At 32.3% G+C, this 15,475-nt stretch overlaps 2 protein-coding genes across 2 annotated transcripts; one reads left to right on the top strand and one right to left on the bottom strand.

Annotated features, from left to right (window-relative positions):
• Window positions 1–4,693: 4,693 nt before the first annotated feature.
• On the top strand, window positions 4,694–7,906 carry LOC132738760 (uncharacterized). Its single transcript, XM_060726353.1, has 5 exons — window positions 4,694–4,843; window positions 5,617–5,753; window positions 6,461–6,642; window positions 6,794–7,117; window positions 7,674–7,906. Exons 1-5 carry the CDS (start codon window positions 4,825–4,827, stop codon window positions 7,825–7,827), a joined length of 816 nt encoding a protein of 271 aa, XP_060582336.1. The 5' UTR covers window positions 4,694–4,824; the 3' UTR covers window positions 7,828–7,906.
• Window positions 7,907–9,100: 1,194 nt separating this feature from the next.
• LOC132738788 (uncharacterized) lies at window positions 9,101–14,179 on the bottom strand. The gene is made up of 7 exons (XM_060726389.1): window positions 13,455–14,179; window positions 13,000–13,085; window positions 12,614–12,849; window positions 11,046–12,053; window positions 10,424–10,533; window positions 9,979–10,206; window positions 9,101–9,462 (listed from the first exon to the last, which is right to left on the bottom strand). The coding sequence occupies exons 1-7, from the start codon at window positions 13,575–13,577 to the stop codon at window positions 9,193–9,195; spliced, it is 2,061 nt and encodes a 686-aa protein (XP_060582372.1). The 5' UTR covers window positions 13,578–14,179; the 3' UTR covers window positions 9,101–9,192.
• Between the last annotated feature and the right edge of the window lie 1,296 nt (window positions 14,180–15,475).

Genomic DNA, 15,475 nt, shown 5'->3' with positions numbered 1-15,475 from the left:
TCACTTTTTAAATTATGATTATTTTATAACGGGTCAATAGATCCTTATAAAATTTTACAGAGGTCATTTTTGTGTCATTTTCTACCGATTTGTGGAATGAAAAATAATTTAATACGGTTCCATGCAGTCACGCGGGAGATAGGGCGAGGTTTACACATTTTGGCACGAAATGTTCGTGCAGAGCGTGGTGAGTATTAAATGTTACATTGCATAAATCCTTGTTAACTTTATAAGTGAAAAAACATAAAACATGGCACAAATGTCGATGCAGGATCGTGCCGTAGCAGTTCGAATGTTGAATGCTGGGGCCTCTATCAGACAGGTGAGTGGCTGTAATCATAAAAATATATTTTTTTAAATATCGATACAGTATTATTTAAATAGAAAAATGTTATAATTTATTATTCTCAGTATGTTCATTCTCTTCGAAATAAAATAAAAGTCGGATCTATTGGTATTATTCTTTTTCATATATAAGCGAAAACTCAGGGTGATCGGTTAGAACTTTTGTTCAGTGTACATACAGTATTGTACAGTCCTGTATATTTTTAAAAAAAACATCTATCTTTCCATTGAAAATGTAAGACCGATTTTTGCAGTCATATATTCGCCTAGTCCAATAGATTAGACGTTACAGGCTTGTTATAGTTTTATGTTGGTCAAGCCTTTACGTCTAATAGTTATTGCTCAAAAACGCGTAGCATTTTGAAAAATTAAAAAAATGTCTGTTGACTTGCCTTTCAAGCTTTATTCAAAAGCTTATCTTCTGTTCTTTCAATTGCATGGTCTATCATTAACAAAAACTTTCAAACAATGTACTTATCAATTAAAAATAAAATATAAATATCAGTCTATTTCGCTCATCGGCCATACTGGTTAAGTAAAGCGTTTTACAGATTGATTCCAATTTTTTGAACGGAAAAATATATTTGAACACACTGACGGTGCATGGGCAATTATTTCGTTGAAAAAATATTCCGTTAGAAACTTCTGGACTCATTTAAACGCTTGCATTTGAATTAGCCAATCAGAATTCGCGCACTGTATGGCGGCCATTTGTATATCAGCTGTACAAAGAATTTAATTAAATGAGAGGATTTAATCATGACTTTTCGGTTGTGACAGTTCAATTATTTTGTTTAAAGGTATTTATTTTTTAGTTTTGTTCATAAATAGGTCAAAATTAATGTAAATACACGCTGTTTTAATTGTTTAAATTCATTAGATCTAAATCGATGTCTAATGTCAATTTTTTTGCTACACGATTTTGCAAAGATCTGTTAAGACCTAACGTAACATGGAAAATGAAAAATGTAAAATATCAGATTAATGAATGATAAATATGAAATAGGTTACGTATAGGTCTTATAATTAGGACTAATATTCGCCTTATTATAAAACACTGTTCATAACAGTAGTTTGTGTAACACATAAACTCCATACCACACATGTGCTGTCTGTGTAAATTTAAATTGTTCTATTGACTATTTTGACTGCTACCAGACTGAGAAAAATATTTCTAATCTAGTTTGGACAAGTGGTATATTACATTTGCAAGCCCGTGTTGCAATGTATATCATTTCAGCTGAAACACATATCAGCCGCGTCACGACAAAACCAACATAGTGCGTTTGCGACCAGCATGGATCGAAACCAGCCTGCGCATCCGCGCAGTCTGATCAGGATCCATGCTGTTCGCTATCAGTTTCTCTACCTGTAATAGAGTTGGTAAGCGCATGCTGGTCGAAAACCCATTATGTTGGTTTTGTCATGATGCGGCTCAATTACCATTTGAGTCAGAGGTGACATAATGACATAGCCTCGAGTAGTATCAATCTCTTTGTGTTTATTGTTACTTTCACCAGCATTCTCTTTATTTATTAGATTTAATGTGTGACTTTATCCCAGTTTATATTTTTTGTAAAACAATGGTAAGCTGATGATAATTTTCTAGCAAATCATTGAACAAGCGTCTAGAAATTATATACCACAAAAACATGTTGAATACTGACAGGAATATCGTCACCATCTAACACCACGTCGATCTTGTTGTTCATGACAGAAAGGTTCACAACCATATATAGATTCACCACTTACATGAGAAAAAATCAACAAATAGAATAACCTTCCAGGCATTTCTTTTTTCGATTGTCATTTTTTTGAAATAGTCTTCAAACATTTTGCCGTCCACCCAAGTTCTGTTGTATATTTCTTTTATCTTTTTAATCTTTACCCTTTAAATAACATCAGGTCATAATTTTGTCACCAGCTACACCACAGAGCGAACGACCGTTATCCTCTCATTAGATTTTTTACAGCCTTTAGTGCCACCATTAAGTAAAACGTCTACCTCAGCGTATCATGAAAGAACAACCAATTGCATATTGAATTGTTGTCCGCCAATAATCAGGTGAACTGTCTCAGTACGCAGCAGTATTCCCCTCCCCTCATCTGCTTTCACCTCTCATGTCTCCGAATATAATATTCTATAATTCAAAATTAAAAACTTGGATGTTTTAAATTAGGAATTGCTCAAATTTATAGAAAGTCAAAGGCTTTTGATTTCAGTAAGGGACCTTTCACAACATTTAAGCTTTAACCCATTATTTTGCTGATTGTTGATGTATCATGTTAAAAAGGTACAAAGTCAGAGAATCCAATAATTATACATTTTACTTTTTAGGAGGGTTTCAATTGTATGTGTTGTCAACATCAAAATGTTAATCCTAATCAAGTCGCTTTGAAATTGTGTCATATTTTTGCTGTGTGCAAAAAAAATCCTTTTTAGCTTTGTTTCCGACATTTGTTTTTCAAAACCAGAAATTAGAAGAAGACGTGACTGAGAGGTGCAAAAACTAGCTTGGTAAGTAAAACCGTTCAAATCGCTGCCACTACATGCATTACATGGTGAGTCTCTGGATAGAGTACAACTATTTGACGGGAATCAAGTCGCTATGGCAGTGTTGACTGTATGTTATTTAAGATTGGAACAGACTATAGTCTAACATGCTGCATAAGGCTTAACTGTTGAATCATCCAACAAAACAATCATACCTGGTGCCTCCCTGAGCGAGATTACAAGCTCTTTAGGCATACCGTGTGCGTCTCTAACGCAGTGGAAAGTCGCAAGCTTCGAAGCACTTGTCCCTCGTGCAACACAATCCAAATTGGTCAAAAGACTCTGTATATTATTCTTTCTTTACTTAAGCTAATAACCTGTGTCTATTCAAGTGTGAGTTCGTGCCTGGAAAAACAATTGGACGTGCGCAATGGGTGTCAAAGTGGCTTAATCTAATTATTTGCTGCTTGTCCTTCACGATGATCATGTATATGTAATTGACTCCCTTGCTCATATTGTGAGCAATTGTGAGTGAAACATTTTGCTAACTATATTAACATGGTATTGTACAGGTCAGTTTAAACCAAAATATCAGCAGCGTGAAATGGTCGTTGTACGGACTAGACAGGGAGTCGCTACATACAGACCATTTATATAGTAAATACTGTTCAGCGTACCTAACTATGGTCACTAAAGACAGAACGTCGCTATATACAGGGGGTAGCTAAGACAGTCTTTACTGTATTTCCTTCTTTTTTACCAGCGTAAGATGACACTTATATTAACAAGAATGTTCTAAATAAAATCTAGAAAAACTATTTCAGACAAAAAAGGTAATCAATCATAAATGAAACGGAAGAATTAAATTTAAAGGTAGACTATGCTTATATCCGAGTATACACTTTAATTGCAGAAATGTATAGAAATCAAGGAAATTCGAAAAGAATGCACAAGCTACATTACCTATTACTGGTAAAGTTTTTTCTGTCCTTCCTTTAACAAATGATTCCGGGGGTTTTCTGTTTGGTTTTGTTTTTGTAATCATTTGTGTTAACATATATATAGTGTGTAGAGTTCACTGTATCTACGCAAATGATGTGTATATACATGTTAATATCATTTTGTATAATGAAAAATATTATAAAAGGGGAGGCAACTGTTATACAACATTACTGTCAATAAATACTAGGATCTGTTTCCCTTAATATTTAAGTATTGCGTCAAGTTAATAAGAAAAAATGAAGAGATACTTTATCAAATGAAGGTTTTGTTGTCAATAGTTTCAGAAATAAACCAATTCCTAATATCGTTCTTGTCTAAAGATACTTAGTTTAAGTTGAATTTGTTCTGTGTAGTATGGTATTTTGAATAATTAAAGACAAAAACCAAAAGAAAAATTAAAAAAAGAACGGAAAATTATACCTTACAAATTCACCAAAGCTAAAAACACATAGCAGCATTGAATGTACCTTACAAGTACAACAAAACTGAAAAATGTAACAACATTTTATGATCTTGAATGGCCTAATATGTTCAGAATAGAAAACATTATTCATATCTATATCGTGGTTGAATACAGTACAAAAAAAATATTCGACGTCCTAGACTTTTAAATGTCATATAATAAGAACAAAGGAATATTAATACATGTATATTATGAAAGATTCATATAATATTGAGTTACGTAAGTGCAAAGCAAAGACGCTGTAGTGCACTCATATAAATTGTTTTTAAATTATTTATTTATGTTTTATATAACATCATATTTATTCATATATTATTTATTTTTCTGTTACATAAACTAATATAGATGTTAATCATGTGTTAAATATGCGGATCAAAGACTTACACCGATAATTTAAGAAACAATAAAAATGCAAGAATAAACGTTTGGTATTTAACTTGGTTTTGACTTTAGTATAAAAGCAGCAGGTTCATCCTGTATTTAGTAAGTAAGCTAGGTCGAGGCACCAAAGACATCAAGTATGAATGCTTTTATTACAGGTAAGAATAAGTTATGTTGTATTTTTTTTGTAAGTGTTGTTTTTTCTTTTCTTATAGTTTTTTGTTGTTTTTTACTTAATACATTGCAGTTATTTCCTTACAATGTTTGCAAAACTTTTTTCCAAATTTCTATTTTTTTATGATTTAATATATAACCGTTTTCGACTTTCTCTAAAAAAATTATAGTACATGTACATGTGTATATGAGAAAAAAAGAAGAAAAACTCCTGTTCTAACAGATATGGCATTTTCGGAATATTGGAATGAAATAATTATAGCGAATTCAACAGATCTTTGTCTCTTTATGAAACCAAATATATCAAGAGGGTTGCGGCGTTCTTATAGTTGATACTTGAAAGTATACAAACCACACATTTAATAAATGATTTCTATATGTACTATATTTTTTCTTAAGTATAAATTTATCTTATGTTTATTAAAAGCCAGTTTACTATTTTTCCTGTTTGTTACCTCATTGCATGTGCCTTGTTTGTATACATGTGATGTGTTTGGTTGCTGTCTTTGACGGCGTTTTTTCATATGACGTTGAATTTAATTTGTTACTATAACTTTTTTCATGTGCATAAACAATATTTGATTTCTTTTTCATAAAAAAAATGAATGTAAATATACATACTTATAGATATAATTAATTATGTGTATTATATAGATCAGTTTTAAGAATAATTTGTGTAGAGGTACATGCCGTATTATAATCATACATTATAACTTTATTAATGTTACCAAAATTTAAGCATCAAACTATTTTTCAGTTATAGTTTTCGCCGCCATTTTGAGTGTGGGACACGCCTTTCCGTCAGAATGGGACAACGAAATGGGGAATTGGAATGGAAACAATTATGGACGTAACTACGGTAACCGGAATTGGGGCAATAATTTCCAAAATAATGTAAGACATATTGTTGATTTTTAGAAATACTTGTAAAGATGTTACTTTACTCTATATTTACTCTATTATTGTATAGAAATAAAGTAAAGATATAACTTTACTCTATATTGAATTTTGTAGTCTATCGCTTGCTAAATGCTATTCTGAACAATGGCCCAGGTGAGCCCCCAAGCCGCAAGACGAATAATACTGAATCACGTACATTCTTTGTATATGAAAAGGATTTCTTTACTGATTTATAAAAAATATGTTCTCACTTGCCCTTTACCGCTGTGTGTTCGAATCCCGACTTTGCTTTATTGTAAGGTAATTACCAAGCTAGCTTAGGAAAAATGTACTGAGGTGCCCGTTCGTACCTGAACATGTTCAAGAAGAGGTACCTTATTTTTGCCTCCGCCAGTAAAAGCTAAAAAGTCACCCCATGACCTTTTCAGTACTAATGTTACTCAAAATCTAACAGAACATGTATCCTTATGATAGTCAAAAAAACAAATCCCGGTAGGTCAGACAATTGTTGTACTTCCAAAGCTGTTAACCAGAATTCAGTTTTGTCCTATTTATGTCAGATAAAAGGTTATGTGAGCAATTGTTTCGGGTTGCTTATTTTTTGCTGTTTTATTTTATTCTATTGCTGTTTCATTTTTACTGTGTTAACAATGTGTGTAGTTTATATTATCACTACAACATATTTTTGTTTAACTTTGAAGGAATATTTTAACGGATGCGGCAGACGAGAATCAGACTTTGGACGCGACACGTGGTACTTCTTGCACACAATGGCTGCAAATTATCCAGAAAATCCAAGTCCTGACCAACAAGAAAATATGATGGACATGATGAGAATATTCGCTCAGTTTTATCCACGTCCAAATAACTACTTCAGAAGGAGGTAAGTATTAGACAAAGCATAATTTACATTTAATGTAGAGAGGTTAAACTTATTATTCAGTTGTAACTGTTGTAGTAAAGAGTTTATTGTGCTACAGAGGGCCACTCTATCGAGATTATACTGTAGATTTTTTTCTTACCTTTTTAATTAGTATGATGCAGTACCCACCAGACACAAGTAACAGGGAAAGTTTTTCACAGTGGATGTGTATGTTACATAACAATGTCAACCAGCAGACCGGCAATGAGGAGTTTGACTGTAATCAAGTGAACGACATGTGGACATATGAATGTTACTCTGGAGAAGATTGCGATCCTAGTAGAAGGAATTTCAACGAAGCAACATGGAATTTCATGCATACTTACGCTTACACATACCCCGAGAATCCGTCTCCAATGCAACAAGAGGACATGAGACAATTCATGTACCAGATTGCTGAGTTTAACCCATCTAATTATTATTATTATATGTCCAGGTAAGTGAATATATGTACACAACTTTTGACATAATAATGAGCCGCGCCATGACAAAACCAACGTAATGTGTTTGCGACCAGCATGGATCCAGACCACCTTTGCATCCGCGCAGTTTGATCAGGATCCATGTTGTTTGCTATTAGTCTCTCTACTTGTTATTGGTGTTTGTAAGTGAACAGTATGGATCCTGATTCAACTGCGCGGATGACTGCACTGAACGCTTAAGTCGGTTTGATCTTGTAAAGTTTTATACGTCTGACTTTCAAATTCACCACTTATTAACAAACATAGCGTTAAATTAACATCACTTGAGGTTTTATGTTTCTTTGGTGAAATATCCGAGGTTCGTATTTAAACATTTAACGTATTTGACCCTGATTTAACTTTAGCAAAACTAATGTGTGAGCTCGCGTTTGTGCGTGTGCGCGCATTCAAAGGTCACAAATACAGGATTTAAAACATATATATTAAATAACGCTCAAATGCGATTTTCCAGTATTGTGCCACAATGTAAAAATGTCTAAAATTGAATTACTTTTTTTTCTTTTCGTACAGCCTGTTTTACAATAAGCCGGATACAAGTAACCGTGAAAGTTTCATGAACTGGATGTGTATGACACACAACTATGTGAACGCCAGGATGGGTAAACCCGAATTCAATTGTGAAGAAGTGTGGGACGAATGGAGCTACAACGGCTGTGATAACTAAAACAAGAACTTTACTGTGATGTCATTTATAATGAACTCAAACAATGTAAAAAATAAATTTATCTTTTCCTTCAGCATCACATCTGCGTTTGTTTGGCTTGTTTTTCTATCTAATGAAAAGTTTTCAAGCTAGAAAAATTTCAATCCAGTTTTTTTTAGAAAAAAATATATATACATTAAAAAGTACAAACATAAATATTACACTTAGTCTGTGGTTAGGATAGAGACACATATAAGAAACTTAATACAGGGAAGTTGCATGTTTGGCATTAGACAAGGAAACAAATTGACAGAACAGCCTGGTGACCCCACCTCCACTCTACCTGACAAGGGAGAAAAACATAAGTCCCGCATACTTATTCTGGTATACGAATCATGATATATGCATAAACTATTTATATTTCATTTTATTTTATTAAACATATATAAATACATTTACAGCTACAAAATAAATAAATAACAATACAATCAAAAATAATATAAAGCAATAACAATAAATGCAATAAATGGTTTTCATTTAGCAATTATTACCTCCCTTGGCCACCATTATGAAAACTGATAAATTATTAATATATTAACATTTTCCTTCATATGTATAACAGAATGTATTAATTCACCTAAATCAGTTGTTTATATTTTTCATATTTTGTCAATTATAACCACAGCATGGCTGCTAATTTTGGCAAGGGAGGTAAATATTGTAAAAGTCTGGAAACATCTATAAAATAAAATAAAAAAATCTTCATTGCACTGCTCTTTGGACAATAAGAAAACACAAAAGTCGTTCCGACCACATGCAAAAAATAAATTAGGAATAATCATATAAAATTTTAGTTTATATGCATGATCAAAAATTGATAAGGAATAGCTTACAATGTAGAATATATGTATAAAATTTACAATGACAAAATGTGCAAAATGACCGATATAGATACAATGTATAAAATGGCCAGTGTCAACATGAAGAAAATGATCGAAGCGAACATGATGCCAACTTGTAGAAAATGGTCGATATGTAAGATGACTCCTACATTCATGACTTAATTAACCAAGTCTTCACTTCAGTAATTAAAAACTTTTTTGCATTCATTGAAAATTCAGCCTATTTTTTTCATACAAGCATACTTAAAAATGTTCAGTCTACTAAAGACTATTATTATACGATCATTATCTTTAGTCAGTTAAAAGAACAATATTTTCCCATTTCTCAGTATTGTGGACTATTTAATGCATTTTAAAGTTTTGTCTACAATGACATATATTCCATGCATTAAAGTTATTGTCTACTTAATCATGCGTGTTGCCATGGATATAAGACTTTACTTGTGGAAAGATCTTTCGTCATGTCAATCAAAACCATCAAGTGCTAAAATGTTACATCGCCATTTAAATATGCCGAGTCGTCTCCACAACAGTAAAATCTTATATCATTAAGGTTACTAGCACCGATATTTAGCATGTCTTTCTCGATATGGGTTTGAATCCCACAGATGACCGACTCTAATGGGCACTCCTCACTCCATGATGATGTTATATCTTTGTCAAATGGACTGTCCGTGAAAGAATGTTTCGTCCATTGCAAGTCACGACAGGAAAAATGTATTCCGTTGACAGATCTATTCTTCATGTTTTCACTCTGATAATAAAAGAGTATGTATTTATGTTAATAAAATTGGAGTTCTATGTGATTAGTAAAGGTTTCAAAAGTATTAAGAACGAGTTTGGATAGTGTATCTTATTGTCCATGATATGAAACTTGTCATCGTATATTGAATAAAACTTTGAAACTTTGATTATAAACATTGTTTGTTTGCTTGTTTCATTTTACGCCTTTTCCCAACAGTATTTCAGTCATATAGGCGGGTAGTTTCCTAACCATCGTTCCTGGAGAGTTGCACCAGTACAAGACTACCTTCCTCCGCACTAAACTACCAAAGCATCTTATAAACATTGAACAGATGCTAAGCATTCACAATATCTTGGCATGGGTTTCGGGATGGAAAAAAAGAGATAATTTTAAAGCTGACCTATATGCATCAATTTACGAAAAGTTTGAATTCCAGACAAATTTTCATGCGCAACATTTCATACTTATATAATTATTACGTATATTTAATTGACTAAATTATATAGAGGTAGCAAACAGTCATACCTCCTGAATTTTCAAAGCGAATTTGTTCAGAAAGACCGTGGTCTCTCCACCTCCTTGTGGACAAAACTTTTGCCCTGTCCATTGCCCGGAACCTCCTTCTCCTGACTGCACGTGTGGAATGTGGTGTGGAGTTTGATTCTCGGATTGTTTTCCTAGTTTGTCTACACATAATAACCTGATACCCTCAACGGTTATGGTAGATAACTTTGAGGTCTGTAATTGTTTAATCTAAAACAAATAAAGCCCTGTTGATAATCTAACTTAATATTATGCCAATCAAAGAGTAGATGGTGAGTGCAAAGGTAAAAGTCAAAATAACTGACTTTATTAAGATATACAAAATGTACATGCAAATGCTTTAATACAAGCTGATAAAAAGTAACGTAAAAAGAGAACGTAGTAGTTTTAGGATATAAAAAACATCTTAAATTTATCTACCGTTTACCTTTAAAGAATAGCCTTTTGCAAAGGTTCCTGCTGGACAAAATTGTGGCGGTTGCCAGGTGCCATATCTTCTAACACTGTCCAACATTAAAGTTTTCGTTATCCAGCGATCTAATTCATAAGGTAAGAATTAAACATCAGCAAATTAAAATGACATTGAATGCATATCTAAAATCAAAATGTAAAAAACATCACCGCACACGATTACCAAGAAACTGAAACGGTGTCAAACTATATAGTATAAAAACTATTTTCCTTAACTAAATAACGTTCCTTTTAAATGTGTTACTTGTATTTACAAAATTGTAATTTTCGAGAAGATCCTTACATATTTTGCTATATAATTTGACAAACATTATTCTAGTTTAAAAAGAAGATATTTGAGCCGCGTCACGACAAAACCAGCATAATGGGTTTGAACCAGCAAAAAAATGACAGAATGCATATTCCAAAATTTGATCAGGATCCAAAGCTGAACGCTTACACCTATATAATAAAAAACCCGATACGAACGCCAAAAGGATCCTTTTATTTCAAGACTGCGAGGATGCCAGGCTATGTTGCTATTAATCTGGTCAAACCCTTATTGCTAGTGTTAAAAAGGATATATTGAGTGTACATACTTGATTGATTTTCGACCTCTGTTTGGTATCTTTTAGCTATCAAAGTATTGTAATACTTCATCTTTAGACTTTCTAATTTGGATGCTATTGTTTGGTAATTTATTACAAGGTTTCCCATATATCTTTCATGAAACAAATTCTCAATTGGTTCCAGTTTATATTGCGATGGTACTGGGTTATTTTGCACGGTAGAGGCCCATGTCATTGCGTCGCCGTTAGCCGGTGGTGCTGCTCCAACAGTAATTGTCTTCGTTTCCACTGACTTTGAAAAGTCTGAGGCTTCCCGGCGTTGCTCGGATGTCAAACTAAATCCACCACTCACGCTGAAAAGGCCGCTGTAGCTTGCTTGGGCAGCAACATTAATTCCATTTTCACTTTTCGATTTAAACATCGAACTTTTCATTTTATGCTGATATGAATATCTAGCACCGAATGAAACCTCTTTTGCAAAATGGGTTCCAAATGTATCAAAGAAGTCAAAAACAACATCATTATCCGTTGAGCTGTTCAGTTTATATATCCAATCGTAGAACATTTGTGAGAATGGCGGCGGGTTTTCCTTTTTAAATTTACTGATGTAGTAATTACAATGTGCTGTAGATATTATATACAAAGATTCGCTAGAAGCCAGATCAGCAGACACTTGTTTGTAGCCGGCACTGGCTGAAAACGCCACACCAAATCCACCACCAGTGACTCCTGCATTGGCAGAAAGACTACGAAAAAGCTCTTCAGAATCCTGTATTACATCGGAAGTAAATGACGTTACACAAGACACATCTGGAATGACAAGATATCCTTTTGGAACGCTATAACGGCAATCAGCGGTCATATGTCCGTGGGAATAATCGGGTGCAAATATTGGGTAGGTAAAGCCGGGGTCATGTCCATCTGCTAACGGAAATCCTTTAAATATATCGTAGCCCAATAAAGCATAGTCTATATCTGGAAAGGAGTGCTTCATGTGAGGATTCTGACAGTCTTGCATCATACTGTCCTCTCTCATGCCTGCAACATAGAGAGCTTTATTATGTTTGGATAAAGATCTAAATACTTCATTATTTCATTCAGAAGATCTTTCTCAGAGATCAGAAAAAATGTGTTCTGTGGGATCTGTTGAAATATGCTATCGACTGCCCAAAGTCGTTGATACATTAAATATTTTTGCCAACGAGAAAATAGAGATGGGTTTAAAGTACTTGAATCGATCAAATGACCTAGTTGCTAATCTTTATTTTTGTTATTTGTAAGTGTTATATATCGTTTCAGTATATAAAATAGCTAGTTGGGTTTTGATATTTTTATCAAACATATATGAATTGAATAATTAATGAAATGAGTTACCTATAAATACCTCGTCTGAGATTAATAGCACTATTCTTTTCAAGACACTAACAAAAATTCACAAGTGACTAGTTTTGTTTTTTGTTTGTTTGTTTTTTTTTGTTGTTGTTGTTGTTTTGTTGTTGTTGTTGTTGTTTTTTCAGATATTTTTTCAGAAATTTTATAAGGATATCAAAGGAAAACTATAAGCATTCCTCTGTTCTCGTTTATGCTTAATTTTTTACCTATATCGAAGTAGTGTTTCCGGTAGGCTTCCTTTTCAGTTTCACCTTGACCTTGCTTGCCATCCCTGTTATGCGGACTATCAGCTTCATCATCGTCAAACAAATTACGGTTTATTGGTAACTTTCTGTCTAATAAAGACAAACCAAGTCTGGAACCTTTTAGTGCTTGTGGGAGACTGGAATGTTGTTTGATTTCTGTCTGCTCCTTCTTCCCTTCTAATTTGTTTCCTAGTTTGCTGTCATACAAAAAAGCATATAGATACAGGTGTTTAGTTAAACATGTGCCGTCGTTTAAAGTGGGACACTAATTGCTTTTTACAAATCACTAAAATAAATAAAACAAAAACTAAAATAATGACCAAAAAATTAAACAAACTATGACTTACTTAATACTTTGTGCCAGAAGAAGAACAGTAAAAACAACCACGACCAAAATGATACATTTTAGGCACGGCTTCAAAAACCACCATTTCTGAAATGTACAGTTAAAGGTGTCAAATATAAAAATTAGCGTTAAATAAATTTGATGATTAAAACAAAAATAGAAATTAAAATTGAAATTAAATCGACGTTGTACATCATATTTACCCTTATAAATGATAAACCTAAAACAAAAAGAAACTTCATTCCTTTTTTTATTTTATTTTATCAAATATTTTCATTTTATTGTCTTTTTCTTTATAAAATTTTATTTCCTTTTTAATTAATTGATTAATTGATAAACTAATTAATTTTTGAATGAATGAATGAATTAATTTATTTATTTATTTATTTATTCATTTTGTAAACCTTACCCGAGTTTTTAAATTAATTCATTACTTATCAGTTTTAAAAACCTTACCGATGTATTTTTACTTTCACAAGAGCAATCTTTAGTGTAATGTGGATTCCTCTGCAACTCCATCACATTCAAATCGTTTTTACCAAGTGGTTCCATCTCAGACTGTTCATATTTTGCATCCATTGTAAAATATTTTCCTAATATCAGTTACTTTATTTCGAAATTTCAAACAAAATTCACTGAGTTAATCTGCGTTTAACGATTGTTATGCCTAAATGAGGAGTCCAAGTAGGTTTTTATACCTTGGATACCGCAAAGCAAAGACCACCTTAGTCATAACGGTTCAAGAAATGGACGGGGATTTTAAACCAGACACACGATTGATCTCAGTGTTTTGTTTTCGGAAAATAAAAATAGTTTATGGTATCATTATTAACCAGGTCATGTTTTGTATATGCTATAAATATCCTAAAATCTTCCGTTACAGCTAATGTTGGGTGTAAAATATCACATATTTGGGTATATGAAAGAGTACAAAAATTAATATAAATATGAAGATGATTTGCATATTTGATATCAGTTTTGTGTATACAATGTAATTGTGTTTCACTAAATACTGATTACGAAGAGTTAAAAAAAAAATATATCGAATGATTAGATATATGAGAGAGGAATAAATAAGATATTTTCGGTTTAAATGTATGATCGTATCTCCTCGGTATTTAGGTGTTTAAATGAATATTACCCTTAAATAAAGATTAAACATGTTTATTTTTATCTCTCTGTTTCTCCTTGTCTGTTAAAATGACTATACATGCTTAATTTTCCTTTGTGCGTTATTTTTTTTTCGCTCTGTTTTCCTTTTTAAACTAAATAAAGCTATCTTTTGGATTAGTTAGTATTACCATTGTACTACAGGGCCTAATTTTTTTAACAATTCTTATCCTATGAAAAGCGACGCTACAAATGTGCAGTATTATAAATATATATAACTGATATTATATGATAAAAAGTGCCGGAACAAGAAAAATTATACTTAAAAAACGTGACATTAAAGGAACTCCACTGAGTTTCAAAAACATTTTTGATTTCTTATATAAAACAGCGGATCACTTAAAACTGAAAGATATACAAATGATAATAAAGAAACATACTCAGAAAAAAATATAAATCGTATTTTAGGCTATTCTTGGCATGATATAAGTGAAAAGCGTTGCAACGCTTTTCAGTTTTGGGTCATTTTTTACATCTAGGAAAACAAAGTGAGCGACTGATCTGTAATTTTACACACAAAATGGACCATTTATCTTTAAATAATATTTACAGTCTCGCCATATATAAAATCCTCAGTACAGTCCCTGTATAGAAGGTAACACGTGATCAAAACAAATAACTGATATTAAATTTTAGAATAATAATTAAATGATGACGATTCAACAAAACGTGCACACCTTTAAACTTGCTAATGTACTAATGTAGTACGAGGCAAACATTGTGGATAAAAGATAGTAGAAGTTTAACATTCCGAGCGCACCTTTAACCTATTATTACCGAAACTCATTTTCAAATCAAACAAACGACATGTGAAACTAATCTCTTGTCGCCGTTTGTACATACATGTATATGGAATGCGTTTGTTTTAAATGTGCAAATATACTGACCACGGTTACATAATCATTTTAATGTAGTTCAAGCAAAACTCTCTATAACTGTTCTATATCTATTTTTATATAAATGACACTTACTGATTAAAATAAAATATTAGTAATGTATTTCGGTAGATATATTAAACAGTTTATAATGACACTGACATACTTTCACTCTATCCAGGAAGCTAAATTATTGTAACCAATACCGAAAGTCGCTCTTTTTGAAAAGTTTCCGTTTAATTGTGAACTTAAATAACCTTGATACATGTATAAGGGTGTAGCTCAAGTAGACTTTAAATATGCCAATTTATCAATATGATAAATTGGGTCGCTCTTACAAATAGTTCCTATTTCTTTTCATTAAATTACTGTTGATTAGATCATCTTTACAAATCTAATTTTAGTTTGTGAATAGCAATTTAAACTGAAATA

Source organism: Ruditapes philippinarum, unplaced genomic scaffold (genome assembly GCF_026571515.1).
Source record: "Ruditapes philippinarum isolate M1 unplaced genomic scaffold, ASM2657151v2 ctg4274_1_1_1_1, whole genome shotgun sequence".
Lineage (NCBI taxonomy): Eukaryota > Metazoa > Mollusca > Bivalvia > Venerida > Veneridae > Ruditapes > Ruditapes philippinarum.
The sequence above is the reverse complement of the archived record's forward strand: the minus strand, read 5'-3'. Positions and strand labels throughout refer to the sequence as shown.